This window comes from Ascidia mentula, chromosome 6 (genome assembly GCF_947561715.1).
Source record: "Ascidia mentula chromosome 6, kaAscMent1.1, whole genome shotgun sequence".
Lineage (NCBI taxonomy): Eukaryota > Metazoa > Chordata > Ascidiacea > Phlebobranchia > Ascidiidae > Ascidia > Ascidia mentula.
Window position 1 is genome coordinate 19818566 of NC_138571.1, and position 26889 is coordinate 19845454.

Genomic DNA, 26889 nt, shown 5'->3' on the forward strand with positions numbered 1-26889 from the left:
AAGCAATGCCTGTGTTGTTTTCATAAGTAAGGTTTTCGATTATGTTTCCTGCTGTAATTTACAGACAGCCATTTACCAGCACTTTCTACAGTTAAGATAACAGTGCAAATGTTTGGAAACAATCCATTACTTGTTTCCAGCTAAAGTTGTCACTATAAAGAACCTGGCAATCGATTACACCGGGATTAAGCCACGTTAATTAGTGCTTTTGCATAATACATGGAACCTGTGCTACTTTACTTAATCATCAAATGTTGGTTTACAGCATAGGTAATAGTCCTAATGCAATGCATGTTTTAATCATTTAGTTTTTGACATAAGTTCAATTCAACCAGCGAACGGATTATACGCGAACAATGGCCGAATCTGACGTCACAACAGTGGTAAGTGTTCTATTCATACATTATTCAAATATATCAAAACACTCTATTGCGTAAATATGCTTTTACTCGCCCACCTTTAAAACAACACAGCATTCGGTATCATAGAGTGCATTGTTACGTCACACACGTGGGTTTGTGATGACCGGCCCGAGACAAGCGGCGTGGAGGCAATTTCTCCTAGCTGTGTTAAAGGCACTTGGAAGTGCTTGAACGTTTGTGACCAATTGTTAAGTAATGTTTGTAAGATCCAGTGAAATACTTACATATGAAAGTTGACTGGACTCACCAGTTGCTTCAAGTCAACAAAGTCAATACAAAGTAAAATGCACTTTAACTCTGAAGAAAAATGTTAATTTATTCCAAACAGACTTGATATTTATTGCAACAAATCATTTTAACAGTTATCAATAAATATCCTCGAAAGTGTAGCTCAACTCTACATAACAAACCATCGGCTGCACATTTAATATATTGAGTTCAAATGTTCTTTTTTGACATCATATAGTGTGTATAGTGAAACCATCTATTGTAACACAGGGCGGAAGAGTTTGGTTGGTGAATGGTTCAAACGCAGACGAATGGACGCCGGCTGTGGTTGTTGAATGCGACGGTGTGGAGGTTGTGTACAAGACTGACTATGGAGAGGTAGGTGGTACTATAAAAAAGCCTGAAGCAATGTTTCGTTCGTTATGTGGAATGAATTGCTTTATTGTGGTATTTTTGTAAACGAACTTGGGTCATGGCACCAGCAGAAGGGACAAAATGGGGTCGCGTGTTTAATGTGTTTATGTTGAAATAACTGTACAGTACTTAACTGGTTTAAAATTTTAAGCTAACCATAAGTTTACGTGGAACAAGCACTTCCGCAACCGCCGTGACCGCAAACAAGTCCTTTGCGAACCACAACGTACATAACTTACAACCCAACAGTTCCACAAAAACCAACCAGCACTCACCAGACACTTGTTGTCGTTACTGTTTGCTGAGCGGCTGTGACTCAGCGTGGCTTCCTTTGACGCAATTCTGTACCTTGGCTCTTGTTTACGTTTCGGACCGATCGCATCCCTAACAAGTCGGCGATCGCAATGTTTCTCTCGTGTCTGCGCTACAGCCCTGCTGATGACCAAACATTTCTTAAATCACGTGTCTTTACCCACTTGTAAACCGGGCCATGAGTCATTATTACAACTCGCTACAGAAAGGACGCCTTAACCTCATGATGTATTGATATTCGGAAAAACGGCCTTCGCTTGATCTATGGTTAAGTTTATCTGGCGCGCCTTGAAGATCGGTTGAGCGTGAAAATAATGCCTGCGTTTAACCGGTCAATGTTGCACGAAAAGTTGTGGTCACCTGGCTTAAACCACGAAGCAGGCAATAAACCTTGCTTTAACTAACTTTAGTTTGTTACAAATGCATTGGAAATTCCTGAGAAACATTTACAACATTCTCGTGGCAATCACGTGTTTCTCGGTTGAAAGAGTGGGAGGTATTTTACTTCCTCCTATAATACAGGTAGTTACAGTTCTTCTTGCCATGTGAGTTTGACATTTGCCGAAACTTACTAATGCTTGCCAAACATTTGCGAGCCGTTTGTAAGGGCGATGTCCTGAATATGTTGACAAAGAAAGTTCATTGAACAAATCACAATTCGGGACGAAAATATTTTCAAACATTGAAAATCAGCTCCCTTGCCATTTTCAAACCGATGGCGTACCCAAGTTGTCATGCGTGCCTTACGATGTTGTGCACCCTGTCCTAACTGTTATGCCACAAAATATGTAGCTGTGGAAGTAACCGATATATATTGCCTGTCGGCCTAGCAACCCTAGCACAAACCTTCACCGCTCCGTTATAAAACAACTGAAAGTTTTGGGCAGACTTCATGGCTTTGGGCAGTTTCTTTTCACTGTAGTACAGGAGTAATAATCACAATCGAGCGGTTTTCTTTGGGGCAAAACCAAGGTCGTGGAAAGTTTTGCCGCCTGTCTAATACGTTGCTCTCATCCGCCATTCGAAAAGATACGTGCGAAAGTGACGTCACAAAAGTGATAACTTGGCGTTTTTAAAGGGAATGCAGAATCGTTTGCGTATTATTGGATTGGTAGAAGATGAATGGTTCTACTGCTGGGGAAAAATTGTTTTCTTTGCCAAAAAAGGTGACATTTTCAGCGTCACGCACAGAGCTTGTGTATTTCCTGCAACTTAGCTTCCCTGAAAGCTTTAATGCCGCTCAAACTTACTCTGTTCTCCTGCACAATTTCTCAATGCTTTCGATTTACACAAGATTTCAATGCCCTTAGTTGAAGCCATTGTTGTGAGTTTTGCGTTGAAACGTTTCCTGATATTAAGCGACTTAAAACACTGGTGAAAGGATTTTGGCTCCCGTCGTTTTGTACGTCACAATGGATGTAGAACTCCTCATTCATTTCAGGACAAGGAGCTTTGCTGAAACAAAAAATTCCCGGTTTAACGGCAGCAGGCAACGATCTCAAGGCTGATTCACGAGGAAATTATCTTTTTTATGGACTCATTACTTGATGAATTGATCCATCCCAATGTCTTTAAATTTTCTACAAAACATATTTTTATTTTGTTCCATAGTTGCAGTTGAACCGATATATTGGTGTTTAACCACGAGGTAAATGCCTTTAGTTTATATTTACTGTCTCTATATGAACCATGGGCGGAAAAAAATACCCCCTGCAAACAGGGTGTACACACTGTTTCAACTTGTAAGGTCTTATAAGTGCAGCTGTTGACTGTGGCCAGCGAATCGACGTTGACCGAAAGGTACCACAAAGTGGAAATCTGTGTGCCTGCTAGTGTAAAAGCTTGCGCAGTGCCACAGTCAATAAGCTGCACTGCCTAAATTAAAGTGTAAACATTAATTGCTTGTTGCAATAGTAACATGACCTGCGGTCAGCTTAATTGGGAACTACAGTATACAAATGCATGTGACCAAGGGTATTTTGTGGATGCTTTAAAAAAACTGTTGGAATTATTTTAGGAACAACGAAAGTGGGTTTCGGAGGTAACTGGGTCTGATGTGAAGCCGATGAATGGAGTCAACGATGGAGTCCCGGACATGGCGAAACTCTCCGAGTTGAACCAAGCTACTATTCTATGCAATCTGAACACCAGATATCAGAAGAACGACATTTACGTAAGAGCTTACGTTTTTACAAACAAGATGTGTTTATAATTTGTACCTTGGGTGGGGTTTGATTGAGAGTGATTTGGTTTTGCATTTGGGCTGAAAATGATCGCGATTATTGTCGCAAAAGTTGATTTGTGCGACCGACAGAATTGCCTTCGTTGAGTCTCCACACCCTTAGTTCCTCATATCTTTATTGCAGTGAATAATTTGCGCCTGTGTTTCCTGCGCTTCAACCCGATTGTGATAAAATGAATGTTCGCTCTGCAACACAAAAACATAACATTTTAAACGTTATTAAAGTTTCATAAAATTATCCACCCGGTGTTAATCGCACTTACTTTGCATAAAAATTTAAATAAAAATTTACATAAAACACGCATTAATTTTGGCGCACTGAATGAACGTAAAAGTTTATGCCGAGTAAAAAGGGTTTGGTTCTCGGTTAAGGTTTTGTTGTGGTTTCGGATGTGTGTGATTGTGTTGGAATATTTCGGTGGAAGTCGGGGATCTTTGTCTGAATATGTAAAGGCAACCTTATTGCACGGATTCTGTGGATGCAAAAGTACAAGGGTTTTTGTCAACCTGAGGTTTTGGTTTCCCCGAGACATTTGGTTATATGATGTATGTTAATAGCCGAAAACTAATTTTAACTTTAATCGTTGGGTTGTTCGTTCAACGTCTGTTTCACATTTTATGTAAACAACGACTTGGGTGTTTATCGATTTGTTTCAACACAAAACACAAATCACGAACGGATTAACCTCGAGAACCGCCAGCGTTACGAACAATTTGTTGCAATATTTTCGCGTGAACGAACGCTCAAGTCACGTGATCACTTTTCACACGTTAGTTAAGCTATCAATTCCACACATTAACGTCACCGAATGCGCAACACACGAACCTTGACAGATTGACGTAGCCCGGGGAAGGGTTTACGCGCACTTACCTCATATAATTACCTGGGAAGTGGAACCGTCTTTAACACCACACATTTGAAGACGCATTTTCAAACGACCCATCTTATGTAATTAACGATGCTGCGTTAAAGCTTCTGAGTAATCAGAATTTTTTCCCAAGTTTGAAGTGATTTAATTGATTTGCTGAGACGACGCCCCGACAAATCGATTGAAATTGATTCAGTGTTTCTGCGAACATCACTCAGACATAACACGATTCACGCCAAAGCTTCACAACATAAACGGACGAATATCAAAGCAAATTATTGACCATGCAAAAGCGAAAAACCTCAACCTTCGTATAATGCTGAACCCGCTCATTGTTTTTGTACCACTTTCATATTAGGGGTTTCCATCATTTTAATAACCGAAAGCAGCCGTGCTCGAATCATTAAATCCTGTGTTACGTCATCAGTGATGACGTATAAACCTTGTTGCGCAGACCTACATCGGTTCAATCCTAATCTCTGTGAACCCTTACAAACGCCTCCACGACCTCTACTCCGACGATGTTTTGGCGAAATACAAAAACAAGGACCTAGGAGAGGAACCTCCACACGTGTACGCTGTATCCAATGAGTGCTACACGTGCATGTGGAAGAGGGAGGAAAATCAATGTGTGCTCATCAGGTGGGTGGACTTGAATCCCATGAGAACAAGTAAAACATCAGGAGGTTTGTTAACGATCTATAGGAAATGTCAGCCCTGGGGTTGTTTCGGTTGAAAATGTTTTTGAACATTTATGTGAGGTCGTTGGGGGCAAACTTTTATAAAGAAACGAATCGTTTTTTTTATGCATATCCCGTCTCATACTCATGTCGATAGTTTGAAAAGTTTGAAAACGCGTTACCTCCGCTCCCCTGGGTCCGGATTTAAATTCAATCCACATCACCACAGAACGTCATGCGATTATTTCCATTATAAGCAGATTTAAACGAAAGATTTTTTCCCGGAACCCGGTTTCCACCCCACAAGCGCATGGTGCATATTTGGCGCCGAATCATGTTTAGCATTTTCCGGTAATGTGTGACGTGGCAAATTAGCTGACCTTTGATTGGCTTAACAGTTGCCATGGCAACAGGTCACGACTGAGTCTAGTTTGGTGTGAGAACAAAAATTGTAAAATTGGATGATTTGGAGATTAGCGCTAAACATGGACATGCGTGTATTTAAACACTTGATGTGAACGCACGGCGTGTTTCGGGGAAAGGTTTTGGTTAATTGCAATTAAATAAGGTTTAAAGATTGATTTCTATGTTGTATTTCCCTCAACAACCACAGACCGACTCGGCGTAACTCAAACGAACGTTTAAACAGAATCCTGTTTAAAACATTTTGGAAATCTTATCTATTGTAATCGAACGCAAGCGAATTGTTTTGGAAATCTTCAAATTAAGTTGACGGACGAGTTGCTGGGACTGCAACTCAAATTTTCCTGCTTTTAGTGCAAACACCTTTTCGTTATCTTTTCTGTTAATGCTATAATTGTAACCGAGCACTTTGTCTGTGACGGCGTTAACTGAAAAATTGTTCCCTGCTCATCAAGTACAGCAGAAAGTGAATCGCTAATTGACGTTAATACGGTTACTATGACAACCGAGGGAGACTTGCGAAAGGAACCAACATTTTACCACGGCAGAAAACTTTTTGGAAACACTGTTGCGTGGCCTGTGTTGTTGCATTCAACTCGTATCGTTACAAACACGTGTTATTATTCTTGTATTTCGTTGCTACGGAAACAACGTCGACAAACGTAACAATATGCTGACGTCAGACGTGACGTCAAATTTACGTGGTTCTGTTTTTTAATTGCTTCTAGAATTATAGGAGTTCATTGACAGTTTTTTGGCCGTTTCGCTTCATGTTGTATTCTTTTGAGATTGGACCGAAGGAACTCGATTCCAACAACATTTCAAATTTCTTTGTATCTCGGTCTTCGTGACGAAAGTGCGTCAGTGCCGGGTATTCCCCCATTATCTTCTGTGCCAAATTTCGGGGAAATTTGAGTGAAGGAAAAGCAACAGAATTTTCCAAATGCCATATGAATGTTAGGATTCTTCAGTGCGAATTCGTTGCCTTCGAATCACTTTTTGCACCAAAGTTTTGCTGAATGTGCGTGTATTTATTTATTGCAATAACGCAATGCAATGTATTGACTTGTTGACAGCTTGGTGTCGCGGCGCCTTCCTCGCCCTTAATAAACTCCACCAAACATGACCATATACATGTAGCCCCAAGGCCCAATAATAACCCCTGATATCGGTATAACCTGAGATAACCCCCAAACAATATTTTACAACTTTTTGTGTGACCTTTAATAACCCCAATATTTTATTCAGCGGAGAAAGTGGAGCTGGAAAGACGGAAACGACCAAATTCATGCTCAGTTATCTCTCCCACGTCAGCCGAGCTTCCAGCAAGACAGAGTGAGTTTAACCTATGACGTCACGGCATGTGGAAATTTATGAATGGGGAAACTGGCAGTAGGTTTTCAAAGGCGTTTGATCCCGAATGCCGGGGTGCTTGGGGTTTTTGTGCAGCCAACTTGTGATGCAAACCCTTGGTCTATATGAGTTGAATCGGCGCATGAATTTTCCCGATCACTAAGCTGTGAAAGCTGTGTCTCCCAAGATTGTGGAACAATAATAATTCTGCTTCGAGCTTTTGTTTATATGTGAAAATTATTTAAACCGTTGTAACCGGGCATGAGGTTTCACTAAATCATCGCTCAAAGAACGATTGACCTTTCGTGACCCCTGCCGTCTCTAAACCCTGTTCCATTTTTTCCCCAACAGACCATCAAAGGACAACGGGCGTTCGATCGAGCAGTCCATTCTTGAAAGCAGTCCATTACTCGAGGCTCTCGGGAACGCGAAAACCGTGTACAACAATAATTCGAGTCGGTTCGGAAAGTTTATCCAGCTTCTCTTCAGTGAGGCTGGCCAGATCAAAGGGGCTCGGATAACTGATTGTATCCTTCAGTGTCTATATGGGACTGCGGTGATATTGTTAGGGACTTGGGTTGATATGTTGGGATTAAAGGATCTAGGCTTGGTTACCTCGGTTAAAGTTGGTATCAAAGGTGGTCAAATAATCTTATCAATGGTTGTAGGCCAACCTTAGCATAAATACATCCGGGTGGAACTCAAATAGTCCCTAATATTGTAAGAGACTCCATGCCTTTCTTGCTGATTCGTATTTACCAAGATGGCTGATAACCGTCTGTCGGCACCTCCCCGTCTGCATCAAAAAGTAAGGGACATTTTGCACTTTTTTAAATCGGAAACACCGCTGGCGAACTTGGCCCCCAGCGAACAACTATCTGGCGACCATGTCGTTGTTTATTACATCACTAAAGCTTAAGCAGTTTCTTGTCGCACCAATTTGGAAGGTTTTTCCAATATATAGTTTTTTGTAATTTGCTTTTCCTTCTGTCCGTGCGCTGGGTTTTTGCCTAGCTCGTCTAAAGTGGCCGGTCTTGGTGGGGAAACCCCCTATAATACCAATATTATGAACGTCACCGTTGTCACCTGGCAAGTCATTCGATAAAGTCGCCGTAAAAAACATTTCATGTAATTTAAAATGGAACAAAACTATGTATTTGTAAATTATCGCCCCTTAACCCCCTGTGATGTCCGCGAACCCCAGATCTCCTTGAGAAGGTAAGGTTTTCAGACTATTACAATATTATAGAAAGACGTTGTAATATTTTATATTTATTTGAAAATATTTTGAAACCAATTCAGTTCAATCGTGCAAAATACATAAGGCGTATGATGTATAAGACCGATGACGAGGTCTTCATATTTACATAAAATTATAAAAAAACACTCCAATTATTTTGATATCGTTAGTGGTTTTGTTCGACCGCAGAAATTTATTCGAAGTTAAATTAACACTTATCTCGTGCTGCAACACCCTGACGTTTGTCACGGCTCGCTCTCGTTTATCGACGCCGACGAACTTTTATAACTGAAACGTGACGTTATAGTATTGTGCTTACGTCATCACAGCATAGAGTCGTCCGTCAGAACCCCGGAGAGAGGAATTATCACATTTTTTATCAACTCGTCCGCGGTCTTTCTCAAGATGAAAAAGGTGAGGCTGCTTTGCATGAAATAACTTAAAACACGAAATAATCTCGTGATATCTCGATGGATTGTTTTTAATGTATGACGTCATGTTTATGCCGAACGAACGGTTAAGGCAACAATTAAACAAAAAAAACCTTGGGGTATCTTTGCTGGGACAATTTAACCATTTTGCAAATACTTGCAGACAAGTTGCACTTGGGTGAACCCGCCAACTACCACTATCTCAACCAATCAGGATGCGACTCCGATCCTACCCTCGATGACGTCAAAGACTGGGAGCAATTAGAGGTACTTCCCCTAGATTAGGACTGTTTGAAAACAAATTGTCGTCTAATTTAAGGCGGTTCTTTCTTCGTGTTTGACCATTAGAAAGCACAAATATATATAACACTATTTTCAATGTTTTGCGACTCCTTGTTCTGTGTGGTGAATATATTGACCTATAAACGTGTTTATAAATAAACAAAACGAGAATAACCGACCTGTGCTAATTTTGCAATTCAATTGAAACCACGATCTTGAATTCAAAACGAATTGACACCTCGGGTCAAATCCTTTCTGAATTAGAAGCCGCAAGGCTTTATATATCCACAAACACCAGTAATGCAAATTCGCAACAGAATAAACTAAACCCGATACTTGCGGAAATCACGTGACAAGGATCAAATCTTTCAATTGTTCTCCCGCGTAATTTGAAACCTGTTTTTTTCCTGAAACCGTTTCGTCATTCCGTGGCCGTAGACCACGTGCTGTTCCCTTTACTAAAATACGTGTTTTTTAATTCATATAACAAGAGAAAAAAATGTTGCTCGGTATTCCGATCAAAATGTCTGCTTTGTGGGTACTTTTGCGTGCAAAGTTACTGATTTCCAAGCAATGTTCCAAGCATTCGTCACAAAGTTTATGTTGATTTGTGAATAATATCTGGTCATGTGACTTTGAGTCGTACAAAGCTTTGCTTTCGCATGTATTTCCATCAAAAAACCCGTCACAGTTACCAATGTACCAGAAATAGGCAACAAATTGTTTTAATCCAAATCAGTTCGAAAGCAAGTCCTGGGTTATACTTTATTACCGAATGTAAATTGTGCTTTTACATCACTTACAAAATATATGTTTTGAATATCGTTCGTAGATAACAATATAAGCCTCGGTGTAAAAAGAATCGTGAGGTCGAACTTCCCCAGCAAGTTGCAACTTATTTCGTGTCGACCTTATTTGATCGCTTTTCATTCACACGCTATCTCTAGTTCGGAAATGATGACGTCACAATACCACGCCGGACGTGACAAGGCCTAAATGTTTTCGTGCCAGTTTGTTACGTCACAGTGATGAATTATCGTGAAATTTTTATTGTTTGGAGTTGGGGACATTTGATGCGATGAACTTTCGAGCCAGCGCTGTTTTAAAACTCGGAATCATGAATTGCTGAACTGTTGCAAATGCAGGCTTTGCCATGGATGGTTTTCACGACCCGAAAAGCTACATATTTTCATAAGAACAAATATCAACCCCTTAACTTTCCCTTCTTCGTGTTTAGCAAGCGCTCAAAACGATTGGTTTCAAAGACGGCCAACAGCAGGACATGAAAAGTGTGCTTGCTGGGATTCTCCAACTTGGCAATGTTGCTTTTGCCAACGCTGGTGGTGCCCAAGTCGTTGATGTGGACGGTAAGTCTTTCTTTCTTGTATGTCTTATACAATTACACATGTATAACTAATTGGTCAGTACATAACATTTCGTTTTACACGGGTATCAGTGCTTTAATAATTTGTATCACAAAGTTTATCTATAAGCATTGGTGTTTATCCTGCCTTTGTTGGTGACCCCGATGTTCGACCAAATTTAACCACGGACGTAAACACTTGGTTTCTTTCTTTGTTCTCTGCTCCTTATTTATTCCTTGGGCGTTTGCCTTCTCTCAATCACGTCTTTCGAAATTTAACGATGGTCGGATATCTTTGATTTTGTACGTTTTAACCTCGACCACTCAACTCAAGCAATCCGTTTCCTTGCTTGTTTTAAGTTTAGTTTCCTATTATGTAAACTACTTTCGTTTCCTCCACTTTGTAACATAGGAAAAGCGTTTCTTCCACCGGATATCTTGCCAGGTAAACGTATTGCTGGTTGTAGGCTGTAGCTGTCTGTAGATGGAATCATCCGCATGCTTTTAATTAACTCCCAAGTTAGCCAACACTAATTTGCAACAACATGTAGAATGTGCACTAAATCCGATCACCGCAACTAATATTCCCGTGAGTAGGATCCAGGAGGTTTAGTGTGTCTTGCAATGAAGCATTTGTGGTGACAACTTCGCGATAAACATAACTAAAACGAAAAATATTGTTCGCTGGATGGAAAAGCCAAACAATAAACCTTTTCGTGTTGTTTTGAATGTTTCATATTTTAATTTTTAGAGTTGAATCTTTTGTAAAAACAATTTATGTAAAATAAGCATGGGGTCCTGTAGTTATCACGTTAAATCAAATACCTCACCACGGTATGTTGTATTCAGACTCAAGTGCATGCTCGGTAAAACGTTCACATCTAATGGTTTGTGTCTTATCTAATATCACGGCCACAAGCATGTGTAGTTGTTTGTGTGTAGACAACTTTGTGTGGTTCATTTAGAAGTAATGTAAACAGATCTTGGATTTCTGCCTACTTTGTGGTAAAAGCTTGCTGTGAAAACTGTGAGTCATTTAATTCTTAACGTAGAGAGAATAAAGATTCAATAATATGTGCTGTGGAAAGTCGTGCACTTTGCGTGTGTTGCGCAGACCCAGTGTAAAGTAATACAGACTCCCATAGCTTTCATATTCAGGAAGTTACATTTTGTCCCTGCAGTTGTTGAGAGAACGTCCAAGTTGCTCGGGATCGACAGTGAGAGGTTGGAGGCGGTGATGAAAGAGAGGACGATGAAGTTGAGAGGTGAAAACATAACCTCACCGCAAAGCGTGGATCAGGTAGATGAGACAAGCACAAGGTCATGGTGACCTTGCAGTGGAAACCACTCAAATTCGTATCCAAAGTAGACTTTCTGTACAACGTAATCACGTTCAAACGCACGGTCGGAAAACGATTTTTCTTTTTAGCTCGGCACTTGTGGTGTTGTGTAAACAAACTGTCCAAATGTTTGTGTAAATCTGTCTTGCGTCATTAAAGCTTTGAACAGTCCTGACCCGGTTACTCAGCACTTGCGGATCTACGTAAGCATGAGTCAGCAATTCGTTCCCACAGTCACGCGTCAACATTTGAACAAGAATAAATATCATATTCAGCTCAAACGCCAACGTTTTAAAGAGTTACACGTCTATATATTCATACTACGTTAATGAGAAGCTCCAAAAAATGCACAAAATTTTCTTTGTATTACATCCTGTGCAACTATAGTCGAGCCCATGAAATACTATATTCCTTGTCTCTGATTGGCAGGCCTGCGACTCACGTGACTCCCTTTCTATGGCGCTCTACTCCCAATTATTCCGTTGGATAATCTCGAAGGTGAATCACCGCATCAAGGGACCGGACGACTTCCATTTCATCGGAATTCTCGATATTTTCGGTTTTGAGAACTTCTCGGTAACGAAGTTGCTTTGATTGTATGAAGAAAAAGTCCTTGTATAAAATGTTTTTATTGCAACCGAAGTTACGTCTGCCATCCGGCGAGGGTTGCCACAAGAACAGTTCCTTTAAACTAACAATACATGTCAGCTAGAGTTACACTGCAGTTGCTATAATTGCTCAAAAACCAGCAGCGTTTCTATCAATGTTGATTAGAGTCGAAATTACAAACGTTTTTTTTACATTTTTGAAGCCCAGAAACGTGGACATATAAGTTTGTTTTGCTAAAGGGTTGCTTGGTTACAGTTATTTCTAATTCAAGATATACATTATTTGTTCTTGTTGCATCAATGTATTGTGTGAGAAAGTACTGAAATCTTTGCAATCATTCAGTCACCTTCTATCGCCGGGTCTACATGTGTTGTTTTCAGGTGAATCGTTTTGAGCAATTCTGCATCAACTTTGCAAACGAAAAACTACAGGAATTTTTTAACCGGCACATTTTCAGCTTGGAACAAATCGAATACAACAAGTGAGTCTTCGTAAAACATCACTTACTGCATTGGACAGCACAAATTAATGCAACAAAAAATGGAAACCATGCAATCTTCCCATTCCCCTCCACTTGTTATTTAGATTAATTAAGGACCTAAAAAACCTTTTCTGTATTTTTTTTCTCTACATTTTTCACTTTTTCGCCTGTATTTTATATCTTCGGTCGTGGTAATATCTGTGGGGAATAACTTTTCGCTTTATCTTAACATACCACGTTGGGACTCGAACCCATGCTATCCTGCACACGAACCCTAGTAAATTTGTTAACTTATTTGTGTTTTTTTTGTGATTTCAATCCCAACCATTTTATAATCGTTTTTAACTACACCGGGATTCGAACCCAGGATATCCTGGCCTGGAATCCCGATCAGGTTCCTACTGGTATATGAGTCGGGCGCTTGACCAATGTTGCCACCATTTCACAATCTTCCACTTTACAGGGAAGGTATAGACTGGTGCGACGTCCAGTGGTCAGATAACAGTGAGTGTCTCGACCTGGTGGAGAAAAACCTCGGTTTGATGTCACTTATTAACGAGGAGAGTAGATTTCCGAAAGGAACGGACAAATCCCTGCTGCAGAAACTCCACAACCAACATGCGGTAAGTAAAAACATATTTTTCACCCTACTTTGTTACGTCACAACTTCCTTAACAACTCGGTATTTCGAGTTTAAAGCACTAGTGTCCGCTTTGTTACGTCACAACTTTAACTATGTTTTTTTTCGCAGAAAAATCCCTTCTACGTGAAACCTCGAGTGACCGGAAACCAGTTCGGGATTCGACATTACGCTGGGGAGGTAAGGGTTGAGGCTGGGTTGAGGCTGGGTTTAGGCTGGGTTGAAGTTGGATTAAGGCTAGGTTGAGATTGGGTATTCCCAAACCATTTTGCTTTATGCGTTCGTGGGTGATGGCTAACTTAATATTGCAGGTTCTCTACAATATCGATGGGTTCCTGGAGAAAAACCGCGATACATTTCGTGATGATTTACTCGGCTTGTTGAAGGATTCCAGGTTTATATTTTAACTAATTTAATTATCTAAAAAAAAACTCGTGACATTATTTTTCATAGCTGTGATCTTATCTACGACATGTTTGAGAAAGTTCGGGGAACTTCGGAAGACTCCGGGAAAGGTCGGAAAAAGCAGTCAGCCGTAACAGCAAGTGGCCACTTTAAAGTAAGTTCTCTTTCTACAGTTGAAGTTAATTTGGATTTTCCATACATTTAACAATTTGACAGAAATCCCTCCACGCTTTAATGGAAAGACTTTCATCTGCAAGTCCGTTCTTCGTGAGATGCGTGAAACCAAATGTGGAGAAGGTGATTACTTGTAAAATGTTCACAATGTATAAAATGCATATGTGGGTACCTAGTTACATAAATAATTAACTTTTGTTATTTTTCCTGTGTTGCGCAGGAACAAGGAAATTTAATGCACATAATATACGCAAATAAACATAAATATTAACAATCACAATCCCGTTCAAAAGCAACAAAAATATCAGCAGAAGTCGCCGCGATCAGAAAGTTTGTAACAAACTTGTTATTCACCACTAGGTGGCGGAGAACTTCAACCCCGGGGTCGTTCTAAACCAACTTCGTTATTCGGGAATGTTGGAAACTGTGAGAGTGAGGAAGGCTGGCTTTCCGGTCAGGCGGTTGTACAAAGACTTTCTTGACAGGTGGGTCACGTGACTATCTAGAACTGGTCTGTGATCCAGGTCTGTGATTGGTTGTTGCTTTCACGCGACATGGATCTAGTAATAACTAAAAATTCATGTGTAGAAATTTCCTCCACTTTCGACCATTTAAAATGTGCATGTTGGACCACAAATCATGCATTTAGTCACACCAGTCTCTGTCGCTTAACTGCTAAATGTTTTGACCATTAAGATACGGAATGATTTGCGCTCTGTCGTCATCCAACGAACCACTTGATCACAGCAAGGAAGTTTTGAACTTGGTTGACCCCGAAGGGACGAATTGGAGACTCGGAAATACAAAGGTGGGATTTGAACAAGATCCATTCTTCACAGGTGTAAAGTATTTGCCGTCTTGGTTTAAGTCGCGAACTGCTGGCAGATCTTTCACTCAAGGGTCTTATGCGAAAACCCTGCGTAACCGCGCAATTGCCTCGAACAATGTTTACATTCTGTGTTATTTTTATTGATAAGAAATAATGACGTAACGTTGGATGTTTTAACTCTGCAGGCGTTCATGAAGGAAATTCTCGAACAAAAGTTGGAAAAGGCGCGATTTGAAAAGGTGTCACGTGCCGCTATTATCATCCAATCAGTGATGAGAGCTGTAGCGGCGCGAAAATACTTTCTTCGCCTGAAGAAGAACATCGTACACACACAACGATTCGTGCGAGTAAGCAATTTGTATGATTTCTGTGGGTTCAAGTATCGCGATCGAATGCATGCCAATATTATGGAACAACAACGACACCAAGTGGCGTAAAATATTACTTGGCCTAACGCGAAACACAGTGAGGTTTTTTTAATTGTCTGGGAGTCCCCAAAGTAAAAGAAGTAAATACCAACGTTTCTTACTATGGTTAACGTTATCAATTTATTTGTTCTGTTCTCGTGTGCCTGTCGCACAAAAAGTTTACAGACAAATTCAGTGCCTTCATATCTTTTGTGAAACCCTAGTTTTTTGGGGGTCTGTATAAAAACTTGTTTGTTATTTTCCCGCCATTATTCAGGGGTTTGTTGCGCGGAGGAAGTTCAAACGAGTTCACAAGGCGATCATCACAATGCAGAAATTCGAGAGAGGAAGGAAAGCAAGAAAATTATTCAAACTTCTTCTCGCAGAAAAACGAGAGAGGGAGAGAAAAAGGGCGGAGGCGACGATCGTCTTCCAGAAATACACGAGAGGGCGGGCAGCCCGGAAGATGTTTAAGGTAGGATGTTGCTGTTTTTGGATGGTTTCAATGCTGTTGGTAGTTTTAGCACAGGAGTACACAACCCATGCATGTCATATTAGTTGTCACATGCCAAACATTTGCGTGACCTCTTTTCAGTGATTGATGCTTGCTGGCAAGGAAACTTGACGCAACATTGTTGGACAACATACTATCAATAAACACACTTGGAGTTTACGATTTTCTACTTAAAATACTAAATACACCCAAAGCACTGTCACTTTGTGTAAAAAGTCATTGTGTGCATTTGATGATACGATTTCCATGGCAACCTTCATATTTACACCTTCCCATTATTTAGATCCTGCTTGAGAAACACAGACAACTCAAGGCTCTTAAGGAACAAATGGAAAGGGAGAGGAAACAGAGGGAGGAACAGGTTTGTCCGTCCCTTACTTTCCTTTTACCCCCCAGCTTTATAAATTTAAAGGTCACAATAACATTGTGTAAGAATCCTGGAACAGAACGGTTTCTTCCACTTTTATGAATTTCCACATAAATTGTTTGGCTAATATTTAAAGTTTGACTTTGTGTTTGCAATAAGTTTGTTGAGGTTTCAAAAGTTGGGCGAATTGTTCTCAAAAATTAGGTTTTTTGAATAAACTAAGACAAGAAAATGGTTTCTGTAGGCGCGCTTGGAACGGGAGAGACTCGCGAGGGAGGAAGAAGAAAAAAGGCGAAGAGAGAAACAGGAACGAGAGGTGGTAAAAAAAACCTTAAAATTTTCTGATTTCCTTGCATAGAAGGAAAAGTTACCTTTCCTGTGTTGATTGTTTGAAGAAACCCAGACACCAAATTGCTTTAAATCTCAACAATCTGATTTTTGCAGTGGAAATACTGAAAAGATTTATTTTAGCAATTGGTTGACATGTTTGTACAAGTAACACGAAAAGTGCAATATTTTCTGTGTGTTAATCATTCCCACAATACTTGGCCACTCTCTGATTATCTGGTGAAATTTCCCCTTTCCAGATGGCGAGAGAGGCTGAAATGGCCAGGGAAGCGACGGAGAACGGATTGGAGGAGGACGCTGAGGGTCTTCCTTCACCCCCACCGCCCCCACCTTGTGAAAAAATGTACAGCCCCCGCAAATCCATGGATGGCGAACACGTGGGTGCTTGTGTGTGCTACGTATACGTTTTTGTGAAACAAATCTTGATCTTTTAAACAAAATACTTGCTTTTAGGGTTGGTTACTTTCCAACACTTGGAACTTTTAATTTAATTGTTTCTTGGTTTCCGCCAGCAAGAGATTCAAATCATATTTCTATTGTAAAAAAAACAACTCGCCTATCTCTTCGGGCAGGAATCGGCTCTTGCGTCACTCGACGCCGTCATAGATTCCGCTGACGTAGACAGTGCTTACTCAACCGTAAACAAGAGGATGCTCTCATCCGGTGGTGAGGAGGAGCTTGATGATGCGGAACGGGAGGAGATGGAGAGGATCTTCCAACTTGAACTTGAGATCGCGCAGATGCATCGACGAAGCGAGGCCAGGGAGAGTCTTGCGCTGGAAGTGGTGAGAATAAGTGTTGTGATGTCATAATATGATTCAGAATACTGGAAGGTATTTAAGAACAATCTAAGTTGGCAAAAAACTAATCTGGTATTTTTACAAAAAAGAATTTTTGTTTGTTTTGCTGACTTTAATAATTTTTAATCAGGATCAACCTGAAGCAACCGATGAATTCGTAACGAACGTGGGTGAGGAATATTACCCCGACGAGAAGGCAGACGAAAACAGAGGAATGGACATTCTACAGGTTACAAATATAAGTTGTTTGCGTGCAAACAACACTGTGAATGTTATTAGGATTTTATTTTGTCCATACTAACAATTCAATCCGGCTCGATTGTTTAATGGTGGTTGCTATTTTTAAATTCACTAACAAATGATTTTGCGTAACCCGAGATCATTCTTATCAGTTGTAATTCCGATAATCAATCCGATGACGTCATCCTCGTTACGTAGCAAGTCAGCTTGTATTAGGTCTGAAATCATCTTAAAATAATTTTCCGTTTAAATTATAATTGGTCTATAGTTTAATGGCGTTTACTGATTGATTTTAAATTGCCCCCGAGTGCGTAATATTGTGATTTATGCAACGCATAAGCGAGTTACTCGCAACCACAAAGCAAAGTTCGGGGTGCTGGCGATACTATGGACAAAAAAGAAGGTTTTTTAAACATTTTGTTGCTCCAGGATTTGGGTTTTGAAGATTTTGAAAGCCAAGTGGACGCAATGATGCATAACACATCGTATGACGTCGATCAAATGAATGTACGATATTTGTTTTTGTTTTAAGCTGATTTGCACGTTGTTTTGTAACAGTTACCTGGGTGGCGACGAGTCACATTGTAAGTTTCCGAGACGGGGAAGAGGTTGTGGTTATATTGTTTATGTTTGCAGGGAAGTATTCTCGCACTGGGTGACAATTAGTAAACAACAATATGGCAGTCGTTTTATTTATGCTAAGAGCAAACGATTTGATATTATTCTATTAAAACGTAACTCTGCAGTTGCCTGTGTGCGTTTTTCTTTTGCTACAAACAGACAAGGGTTTTGATTCTTGATTATTTAAAGTTAATCTTTATCGTTTCTCAACTAACAACAAGTGTAAAAGGTTAATTTCAACCTTACATGGAAAAAGTTAGTAAACAAATATTTCCCCGACCCACAGAACACACAGGATGGAATTGTTCCAGATGACGAGGAGAATTACGAAGCGGAAGACATTAAAACGTCTGATATGGACGACGGTAAGTGTTTAAACGCTTTGTTTTAAAATTTCGCAGTTTTGACACGGGGTGCTATTACTTCTATGGCAAAGTAGTGACGACATCATGTGATTTGTCGTGACGTCATCAATGTTTTTGTATTGAAATGATGCATGGGGGTTGAACTATTGCTGGTGTTTTCAATCAAACTTGTTGATAATGAAACATTATTCTTGGGCGTTTACCCACTATAGAGAGTTATTACACTGATTCGTCGTTTGATGACGTCGATGATGACGACATGAGTGACGATGGAACGTCCACTAGTGGCGGTATGGAGGTCGCAGAGAAGTGGAGTCCCAACGTATACTTTCATTCCTACCTCGACGTGAAGGTTAGACGGAATAATATGTTGGACTGAGATTTCCACCTTCGTGGTTCCCAGTGTTCACAACTCGCATTCGTCCAATATGTTCTCACGGCGCACTGAAATTTCGTGACGTTTTAAGGATGTAATAGTAATACAGTTGTTGATATTGATCAGTTCGCTTGTTACGTATCACATTGATCAGTGCAACAACTAAATGGCTCAGTTTGTTATGGAAATAAAATTCAACTCCACGTAAGTTGGCCAACAACATTTAAGCAACAAACTAGCAAGCGTCACACCAACTTCTGCCACTGTGAAGATTGGTTGATATTTGAAAACACATCATTGCACAACCTTACAACCTGTTATAGGGTGGCCTCATGAGCCAGTGGAAGAGACGGTGGTGCGTCCTGAGTAACAGCACTTTCATGATCTTCAGAAGCAAACAGGATAGTTTAAAGTGCGGCTGGCTGTTTAAGAAAGCTGACAGTGGCAAAGGAACTCTGAGAGGAACTCTCCCAAGGAAGAATTGGCAGAAAAGGTTGGTGGTCGGCGATGTATTTCATATTATATTTCCGTTGTTAGTTCTACGTAGCAGTTAAGTTACACGAAGCTTGAACACTAAACAAGGTACAACAACAAAACACTAAACAAGGTACAACAACAAATAACCAAATCCAGATGGTTCACGCTGCGCAACCAGGAGTTGAAGTTTTACGATAACGACGAAGAGAACGCCAAGTGTCGGGGGACGATCGACCTCAGTCAAATATCCGACGTAACTGACGTCACAGAGAAAGAGAATGGCATTGACATCATTATGACGTCATCAAAAGTGCACCACCTTTCGGCGGAATCGAGCGAGGAGGCGGGGGAATGGTACAGGTGAGTTTAAACCAGAATCGCCAACGTTTGGTAAAAAGTCTTTGGATGCAGTGTGGACTTTCACTGAAAATACTGTGAAATGTTATTGAGTGGAACTTTTTTTCCGCAGCATGTTGATGAAGATTGTATCGAGCACGGAGAAAGAGATAGCAAACATGGAAAGCGAGTTCGCAAACCCGAAGAACGCTCTGATGACGGTCGACGGTCAAACCGTTACCCAGGCAACCGCAACATCTGTGTCAGGTGACTCTCGTGTATTTGAGCAAGTTGGCAGTTTCTCTTGAGGAAAAGACGTTACAATATAAATAGGCTTTAGGGGTTCTGGCACTGATTTTAATCTCAGGAATCGGATACATTATGGATGCTACATTATAACCAATTACTCCTATCGTGGCATCGTGGCGACAAGATGTGAATAATATTAAGTGGTTTGTGACTGCAGGAAAGTCGAACACGTTCACTGTGACGACATCGCAACGTGTTTACACTTTCGCGAGTGATTCGGGGGAGGAAATGCATCACTGGATCACTTTACTCAATGAGAGCAAGAACACAGCAAGTTCAGGCGACTCGGTACGTGTTAAACAGACAGAAACCAAATCCCATTTGACTTCAAGTTTTATAATGATTGCTTCACAATTGGTCACAAATCAAAACGACAAAGTGAATTTTTAGAAAAATTACACAATAAGTTTTGTCAAGAAAATAAAAGTCAGTAACACTTTCTTTTATAACTCAATACATATTTTCTTTGTGGTAAGGGAACTCTTCAGGCTCGCCCACAATCTCAAATATTGTTAATACACTTTCAGGCTGGCCAGGATTCTTTCATACAGCAAGGTTGGTTGCTTAAAACATCTTACGAGAAGCAGAAAGTGAGTCACCAACGTCGGTGGTTCGTTCTGAAACCAAACGCGATCGAATATTTCAAGAACAGCAACCGCGATGCCCAGAAGATCGGGTCGATGGGACTCAACAGTCTCTGTGTTGTCACCTCACCGGACGAGAACGTCTTTGTAAGTCCCTGGTGTATGTAGGAGTAAAAGTGAGCTTTCGTGTGTTTACTAGAGATGAACACTTGTTAATCGAACCTCGCTGTGAGATCCTGTATAGCTGGACGATTCCGTCTTACCATGTAAAACACGTAACACTTAAAATCATAAAACGAATGTAATAAAGTTTAATAATATGTATGTTGCCTACACAAAAAGCACTTGTTTAAACAGGATCAGTCTGGTATAATACAAGGGAAATATACGTTTATTCCCGTTAAGCATGTCATTTTTTGTGTAATATTACTGAACATTGACCGGCAGCTGTAGTTTGGATCCACACTTTCTATACTAGAAGTTACGCCACCTCTATTTCACTACAGACGCAGACAGGTTTGTGGGAGATTGTGGTGTACGGGAGGAAGCACACCCTCCGACTCAGCACGGAGGTAGAGGAAGACGCGAACATCTGGAGCAGTGAGATCCAGGCTATGATAGATGGACAACCTCTGATTATCACCAAAACAAAGATCCTAATGGACAAGATCAAGGTACAGAAGTGTAGAATTGAAACTGAGCTTATTGCGCAACTGCTTCGATCTAATATGTCGGTAATGTGTCTGGTGATTATCTTGCCACTTAAGTAGCCAGGCGAAAAGCTTATTGCATTGAAATTACCTGCTTAAAAAACACATCAGGAAATATTATTACAATGTTGTTAACAAAACGACTCTGCCCAAAGCATTTCATTATTTCACTTATATTTAGCATGTTGACCATAGTGTATGAAAATATGACTAAAAATTTGTGTATGTTGCAACAGCGTTCAGATGACAATGAAAAGGAGATCGACTTAATCTACAAAAGGAACCCAATCTTCAGGCAATCAAGCGAACCTTTAAGATCCCCTTTGCTATCCCTTCCATACGAACAGGTGACCCAGCAATTATTACAACTATCCGTCCCAGAATCCAATGCTAACGCAAACTTAATAGTGCTGCAAGTATCCACGTGGTTGTCATAAAACCATGATGGCGTCAACATCATCTTACCCGAACTATCTGTGACGTAACATTGCTCACATTGTTGTGTTGCTTGCGAACCAAGTTGATTATTCAAAAAAAAATATGAAAGTATTGGTTTCGCTACTTAGAAAAAAAAGGCATAGAAATCATAATCAACCGATGTTTGCTCACAGGTGCCCTCTCGTGACGACCACTACACGTTGAGGGACGAGGCTGTGAGGATTTTTAACGTCCTCCTTCAAATGGAAGAACGGACTTTTCAGAACATTGAGGAGGAAGCGAAATCACTCCAGGTAAAAAAACTGAAAAAATTGTTTTTAAATTTTGCTTTTTGATATTTCTCGAATTCCCGCCTGTAATTGAGTTTCCTCCCCTATATATTTGCACATGTTATGACGTTTGTCAGGTAATTGTGGATCTTCCTTTGCAATGAGTGGGGAACGATGTTCACATATCACAATTTATATCAAAGTTTTACTTGACGTCAATCAGCATTCAAAACAGACAATCAAAAAGCATTGCGACACCGTCCAGCCAACAAACTATCTATCTGTTCGTTTCAGGCGATCATGCGAGTGTGCCACGGCTCCAAGCTATTCCAGGACGAGCTTTATCTCCAATTAATCAAACAAACCGCCATCTACACCCTCCAACTCACCACAGACGAGCAAATGTGTGACCAGCTTCATGTGACGTCATGTCCGCATTACTGGCATCTCATAGCTTGTATGTGTTGCGCGTACCACCCATCACGTCCTGTGCTGTCTTACCTGAAGCTGCATCTAAAGAGGTATGACGTCACCAAAGTGTGTAAATAACTTGGTTATCCAATGTAGAGTTCGCGGAACCCTTAACACAAAAGGTTTACTAAATTTGGGGGTTCTTGGTTAAGTTAAACAATCGTTCTAGGTTTCGCAGACGAAAATTTTGTGAATATCTGATCTGAGCGCTAATTCTAAAACATCTCTAACCCCACTTTTGTTGGTAAACCAGAATTTATTGCTTGCCTCAATGCTTTGTATTCCCAGTAAATTTGAAACAAAATGCTCGTTTAATGAGAGATAAGCCAAGAAATGTCTTAAGCTTTCACGCCCACCGACGATTTTGCCGGGCAAAACTGGTGGGGCGTGCGCCACTGAGAAGCACTTGCTACTAAGCAGTAGTTTTGCATTACAGCGGGTCGGGTTATTTTACCTCACGCTGTTGACTGCACACAAATGTGCCATAAGATGCCTGGGAATCTGTACAGTAATGATTATTCGGGGATCCTTTTCACCGTTTGTTTATTAACATCCGTTATCAGGGTACAAGAGCGATTTCCTGGTACTCTTGGTGGAGCTTATGCTGAGTTCGGTGAAAATGCGCTGAGTCAGCAGACGTCACGTCGACGTGAGATGGTTCCTTCCATTGCTGAGATTTGTGCTGTGCTGGAGATGAGGGACCTGGTCACTGTGATTAACTGCTATGGTGGCGCAACATGCGAAATCTACATTAACTCTTTCACCACTGCTGGAAAGGCAAGTAGAGCATTGCTGCAAATTGTAATGTCGAACACTCGGAAGTATTTCTTGTATAATTTTGAATTGTATTTTCTTCTGATGATCTGGTTTTGTTGGTTGGTGGCAAACATGCTTCTTTTTCAATATTTGTTATTAAATTATGTTCTGCATTTTTATGTGTTCAGAAGCGTTTCGTTGTTTTAGTTACAAAATGTTTTTACTTTAAATTAGAGGAGTCACTTTAGACAGTTTACGTCCAACTTTGGTGTTCAGGTTGTTCAGAAACTCCAGCATGGAATGAACGTGGAAGGGAATAAGAACACGTTCGCATTATTCGAACACAAGGGCGATGTTGACAGAGCGATTGAACCAAACACTTTCCTCGCTGATATCGTTGCAAAGTTCGAACAGTAAGTTGCCGTTCGAACTTTTTTACTTGATTTGAGAAGTCTAGTTACAAATTCGTTGCAAGTAATTGGTCACACAGCTCAAAGAAGAAAATAATAATATTATCGTACAAAAGTAGATTTTCGCATCATGTAATTTAACCCTTTCTCATGTAACGCGAAACATTCGAATTTAAACAGAACAAACTCGGAATCACAAACGAATCCGGATAGTGGCGGTAAGGATTCGGAATGGGTATTCTACTTCAAACTTTACTGTGTGTTCGATCCGATTGATGCACGGGAAGACTCAATCGAATATCACTTCGTTTACGAAGACGTGAGTCGGGAGTTTCTCTGTTTCCATTCAGTGATTTTAGTTTTTTTGATTGAAAACTTGCCTCGGTTGATTCTGTCGTCATGGTAACCTGGCATCCAACGCGGATTTCACGAAGCCCTAGAATTCCTTACATGAGCTACTGGACACCTTAAATCGTCTGGGTTCCTTCTCAACTCAAATAACTTTGGCGAAAAAATTTCGGGAAACACTGACCTTGAGTGCTTGACTTAAAATAAATATTTACTCATTTTTGTATTTTGTATTTTCTAAACGCAGGAGTTTCCAATGCAGAAAATAAATTTCATACAACCTCTAGCTTTCTTAAAAACATTAACTCAGAACTTCCCTAATGTTGCAGGTCCACGAACAAGTGATACAGGGACTTTACCCTCTATCTGATGACGCATTGAAAGATATCGCAGCTTTAAGGTTGCAATTCGCTGAAGGAAATTACCATCAAATCAATATTGAGTAAGTTTATTTAAGTGGAGCCGAAACTTTATCTTCATTGCTTCGTTCCGTTTAACCAACAAAAAGCATAAAAATATAAAAATGCCAATGGATTTTCAAGACTTCTTTTGCGAATATAAAACATGGATTTCATTTTCCAGTGCTGACATTGGCAAATATTATCCAATCAACAAGTTGATGGCCGCTTACGAGATCACAAACGAAAACGAAGACTTCTACTTCAAACGAACCGATTCTTTCTCGAATGAATTAAATGCAAACTCAATGCCAGCCAAGAAACGTTCTGTGAGTAAAGGTTTTTATTCGGTCTCAATTTGATTTTTTCGATAATTAAGACGTTCTCATAAATTACGTAAAATTTCAAACTCGCCACGTAGATCTCCCCCTCTTTGAACACATCCTTTCATCCCATGCTAGTTATCCGTTCCCATGGGGGCCTGACTCGATAAACTGTGGTTTTATCGGTGCCTGTGCCATTTTATTCCGCATATTTATTGTTCGCACGCGTTCAAGTCGTTTTTGTTCAAAAGAAAATTGAGTTATATTTGGACGTTGGCATCAACCGCGCATGAATCGTATTCCACAACTAATCGTCATTCTTTAAATCAGCTCGTATATTGATAGTTAGTAAAATAACAAAGGATTTTGATTTGTGGACGAAGCGAATAGAGGCCGAAACGTTAAAATTGAACAAATCGTTTTTGTCAACGAAGAGTTTCGTCAGATTTTAATTCTTTCAGGGGTCGAGTCTTTTCAACACGTTCCGGAAGAGAGGGATGAAGAAGGTGAAGGAGGAAGGTGAGAGCGTTGAGATGAAGAGGACTCTCTTCCTGGAGGAACTGCAGGATGTCAAATCAAACGTCCTGGATAGATGGAGGAGATTGAGAGGAATGCCGCAAGAAGACGCCGTGGTCAGTATCACAATAATCTCACTAAACAATAAGACTGGAGTTTTTGTGTTATTGGATGTCGGGACATCTCTGCCCGTGGTTGATATTTATTGGCATTGTATTTGGGTGCTTGATGTTTAAATATTATTTGCATAATTTTATGTTCAGCATATTTCGCGTTCTCTTCATTCCGTCTAATTCATTTTATCTCAACAATTTGTTTCAGGCTGAATATGTTAACCTTGCACGTCGGTGGCCCGGATACGGATCCTACTTGTTTAAAGTTGAAAATCACGACGCGCAGTTCGGTCAAACCCTTCTCACTCTGGCGATATCGGCGCAGGGAGCAACTGTGTTCAAACGAGGTCACTCACAGTCCCTGGATCATTTCTCATATGAAAAGTAAGTTTGATCGAACACAATGGTTCGTTTTCAACGCGGAAAGACACGAAACTTGTTGGAGTTATTGGCTCTCAACATTTCTGCTTATCGGTCTTATGAATATAATGCAGTTTATTTTATGAAACAAAAACTTACCATTACCATAGTAGTGCAAATTGTAAATTGACTGAACTACCCTTCTTGTGGCGCTTACCATAGTAGTGGGGTAACGTGGAGTCCATATTTCCCTGCAGTTTATTTGGCGTCAGAAAACAAAATTGTTGGTAAACTACGGCCCAAATGTTTGATTCGGTCAAATGCCCACTTACAAATAAAGTTTTCAAATAGAGTCTCGGGTTTGCTGCGGCCGGTTTCGAATTCGGCTCTGACGTTTGAAAAGTCTCAGAACCACTGTTCCAAACAATTAAACAAGATTTTGCAGCTACATTCCTTGAGTTGAACATGTTATTGTGTCTTCCTCTCAGGATCCAGTCTTTCGGAGCGGGATCTGCGAATGTTTTCAGACTTCAGACCGAGTCAAGAGGGGACATTTCCTTCACCGCAGAACAAGTTAATGAGATTGTGAAACTCATGCGAGCTTACGTCACCGCCCTCTTCCGCCGAAAGCATTGAAAGTTGACACCGAGCACTTTTATTGCGTTCAGATTTTAACGAAACTTTAGCATTTGTCGTTCTAGCCACAAACTTGAATGTTAAAATCAGGGGTTTTCCACAGGGTCACCATATGGACCACAGCGATCTATATCAATGGCTTCCACATTACCACACAATATTACCTTCGCCGATGCATGTTTTTGTGACATTACTCAGCAAAAACTTTCGTCGGTTGGGAGGATCCACAGAATTAACCAGGGTGTCGTTGGACCCGAACAAGCTCGCGAGTTGTTCCAAGTCTTTCACGTCCCAATAAGGTTTATTTACAGGATCATGTATCTTATAGTTTCGGCATATACGCTTGCACCCACTCTCAATACTTCGCTCCAGTGTTTAAACCTTGCAGTGACGATTTTCATTTGTTTTGCCACTTTCACATGTTTTTTTCGCTAGTCATATTCTTTCTTGTCCTGAAGCACTTGGTGATCTTTTCTGTCTATTTTGTTTTCGGGAAACCAAATTCCATAACCATAGAAATCACAACCAGCGATAAAGTTGTCAGTCCCACTCATGGCATTTTAACTTGTGATTTGTAATTTCAATATTATTTCACAATTATTTCGCCCCAATCATGACCCACACCCAAAACATGTGTGTCTGCTTAATTTTAACATCTAA

The 26889-nt window shown here is 40.4% G+C and overlaps 1 protein-coding gene across 1 annotated transcript; it reads left to right on the forward strand.

Moving 5' to 3' along the window:
- The first annotated feature begins 208 nt into the window (after positions 1–208).
- On the forward strand, positions 209–26229 carry LOC145905510 (unconventional myosin-X-like). The gene is made up of 48 exons (XM_082992731.1): positions 209–383; positions 921–1028; positions 3394–3549; positions 4942–5129; positions 6839–6925; positions 7295–7470; positions 8148–8161; positions 8513–8597; positions 8778–8881; positions 10134–10263; positions 10672–10704; positions 11441–11559; positions 12029–12175; positions 12589–12689; positions 13153–13312; positions 13441–13509; positions 13641–13723; positions 13783–13888; positions 13951–14031; positions 14269–14393; positions 14605–14716; positions 14923–15084; positions 15422–15619; positions 15942–16019; positions 16270–16344; positions 16613–16750; positions 16946–17155; positions 17304–17402; positions 17843–17920; positions 18321–18399; positions 18612–18751; positions 19099–19268; positions 19409–19612; positions 19722–19855; positions 20055–20185; positions 20425–20628; positions 20988–21155; positions 21428–21538; positions 21803–21922; positions 22193–22419; positions 22933–23146; positions 23402–23538; positions 23716–23854; positions 24213–24325; positions 24466–24610; positions 25066–25236; positions 25442–25617; positions 26082–26229. Exons 1-48 carry the CDS (start codon positions 357–359, stop codon positions 26227–26229), a joined length of 6180 nt encoding a protein of 2059 aa, XP_082848857.1. The 5' UTR covers positions 209–356.
- Positions 26230–26889: the final 660 nt, after the last annotated feature.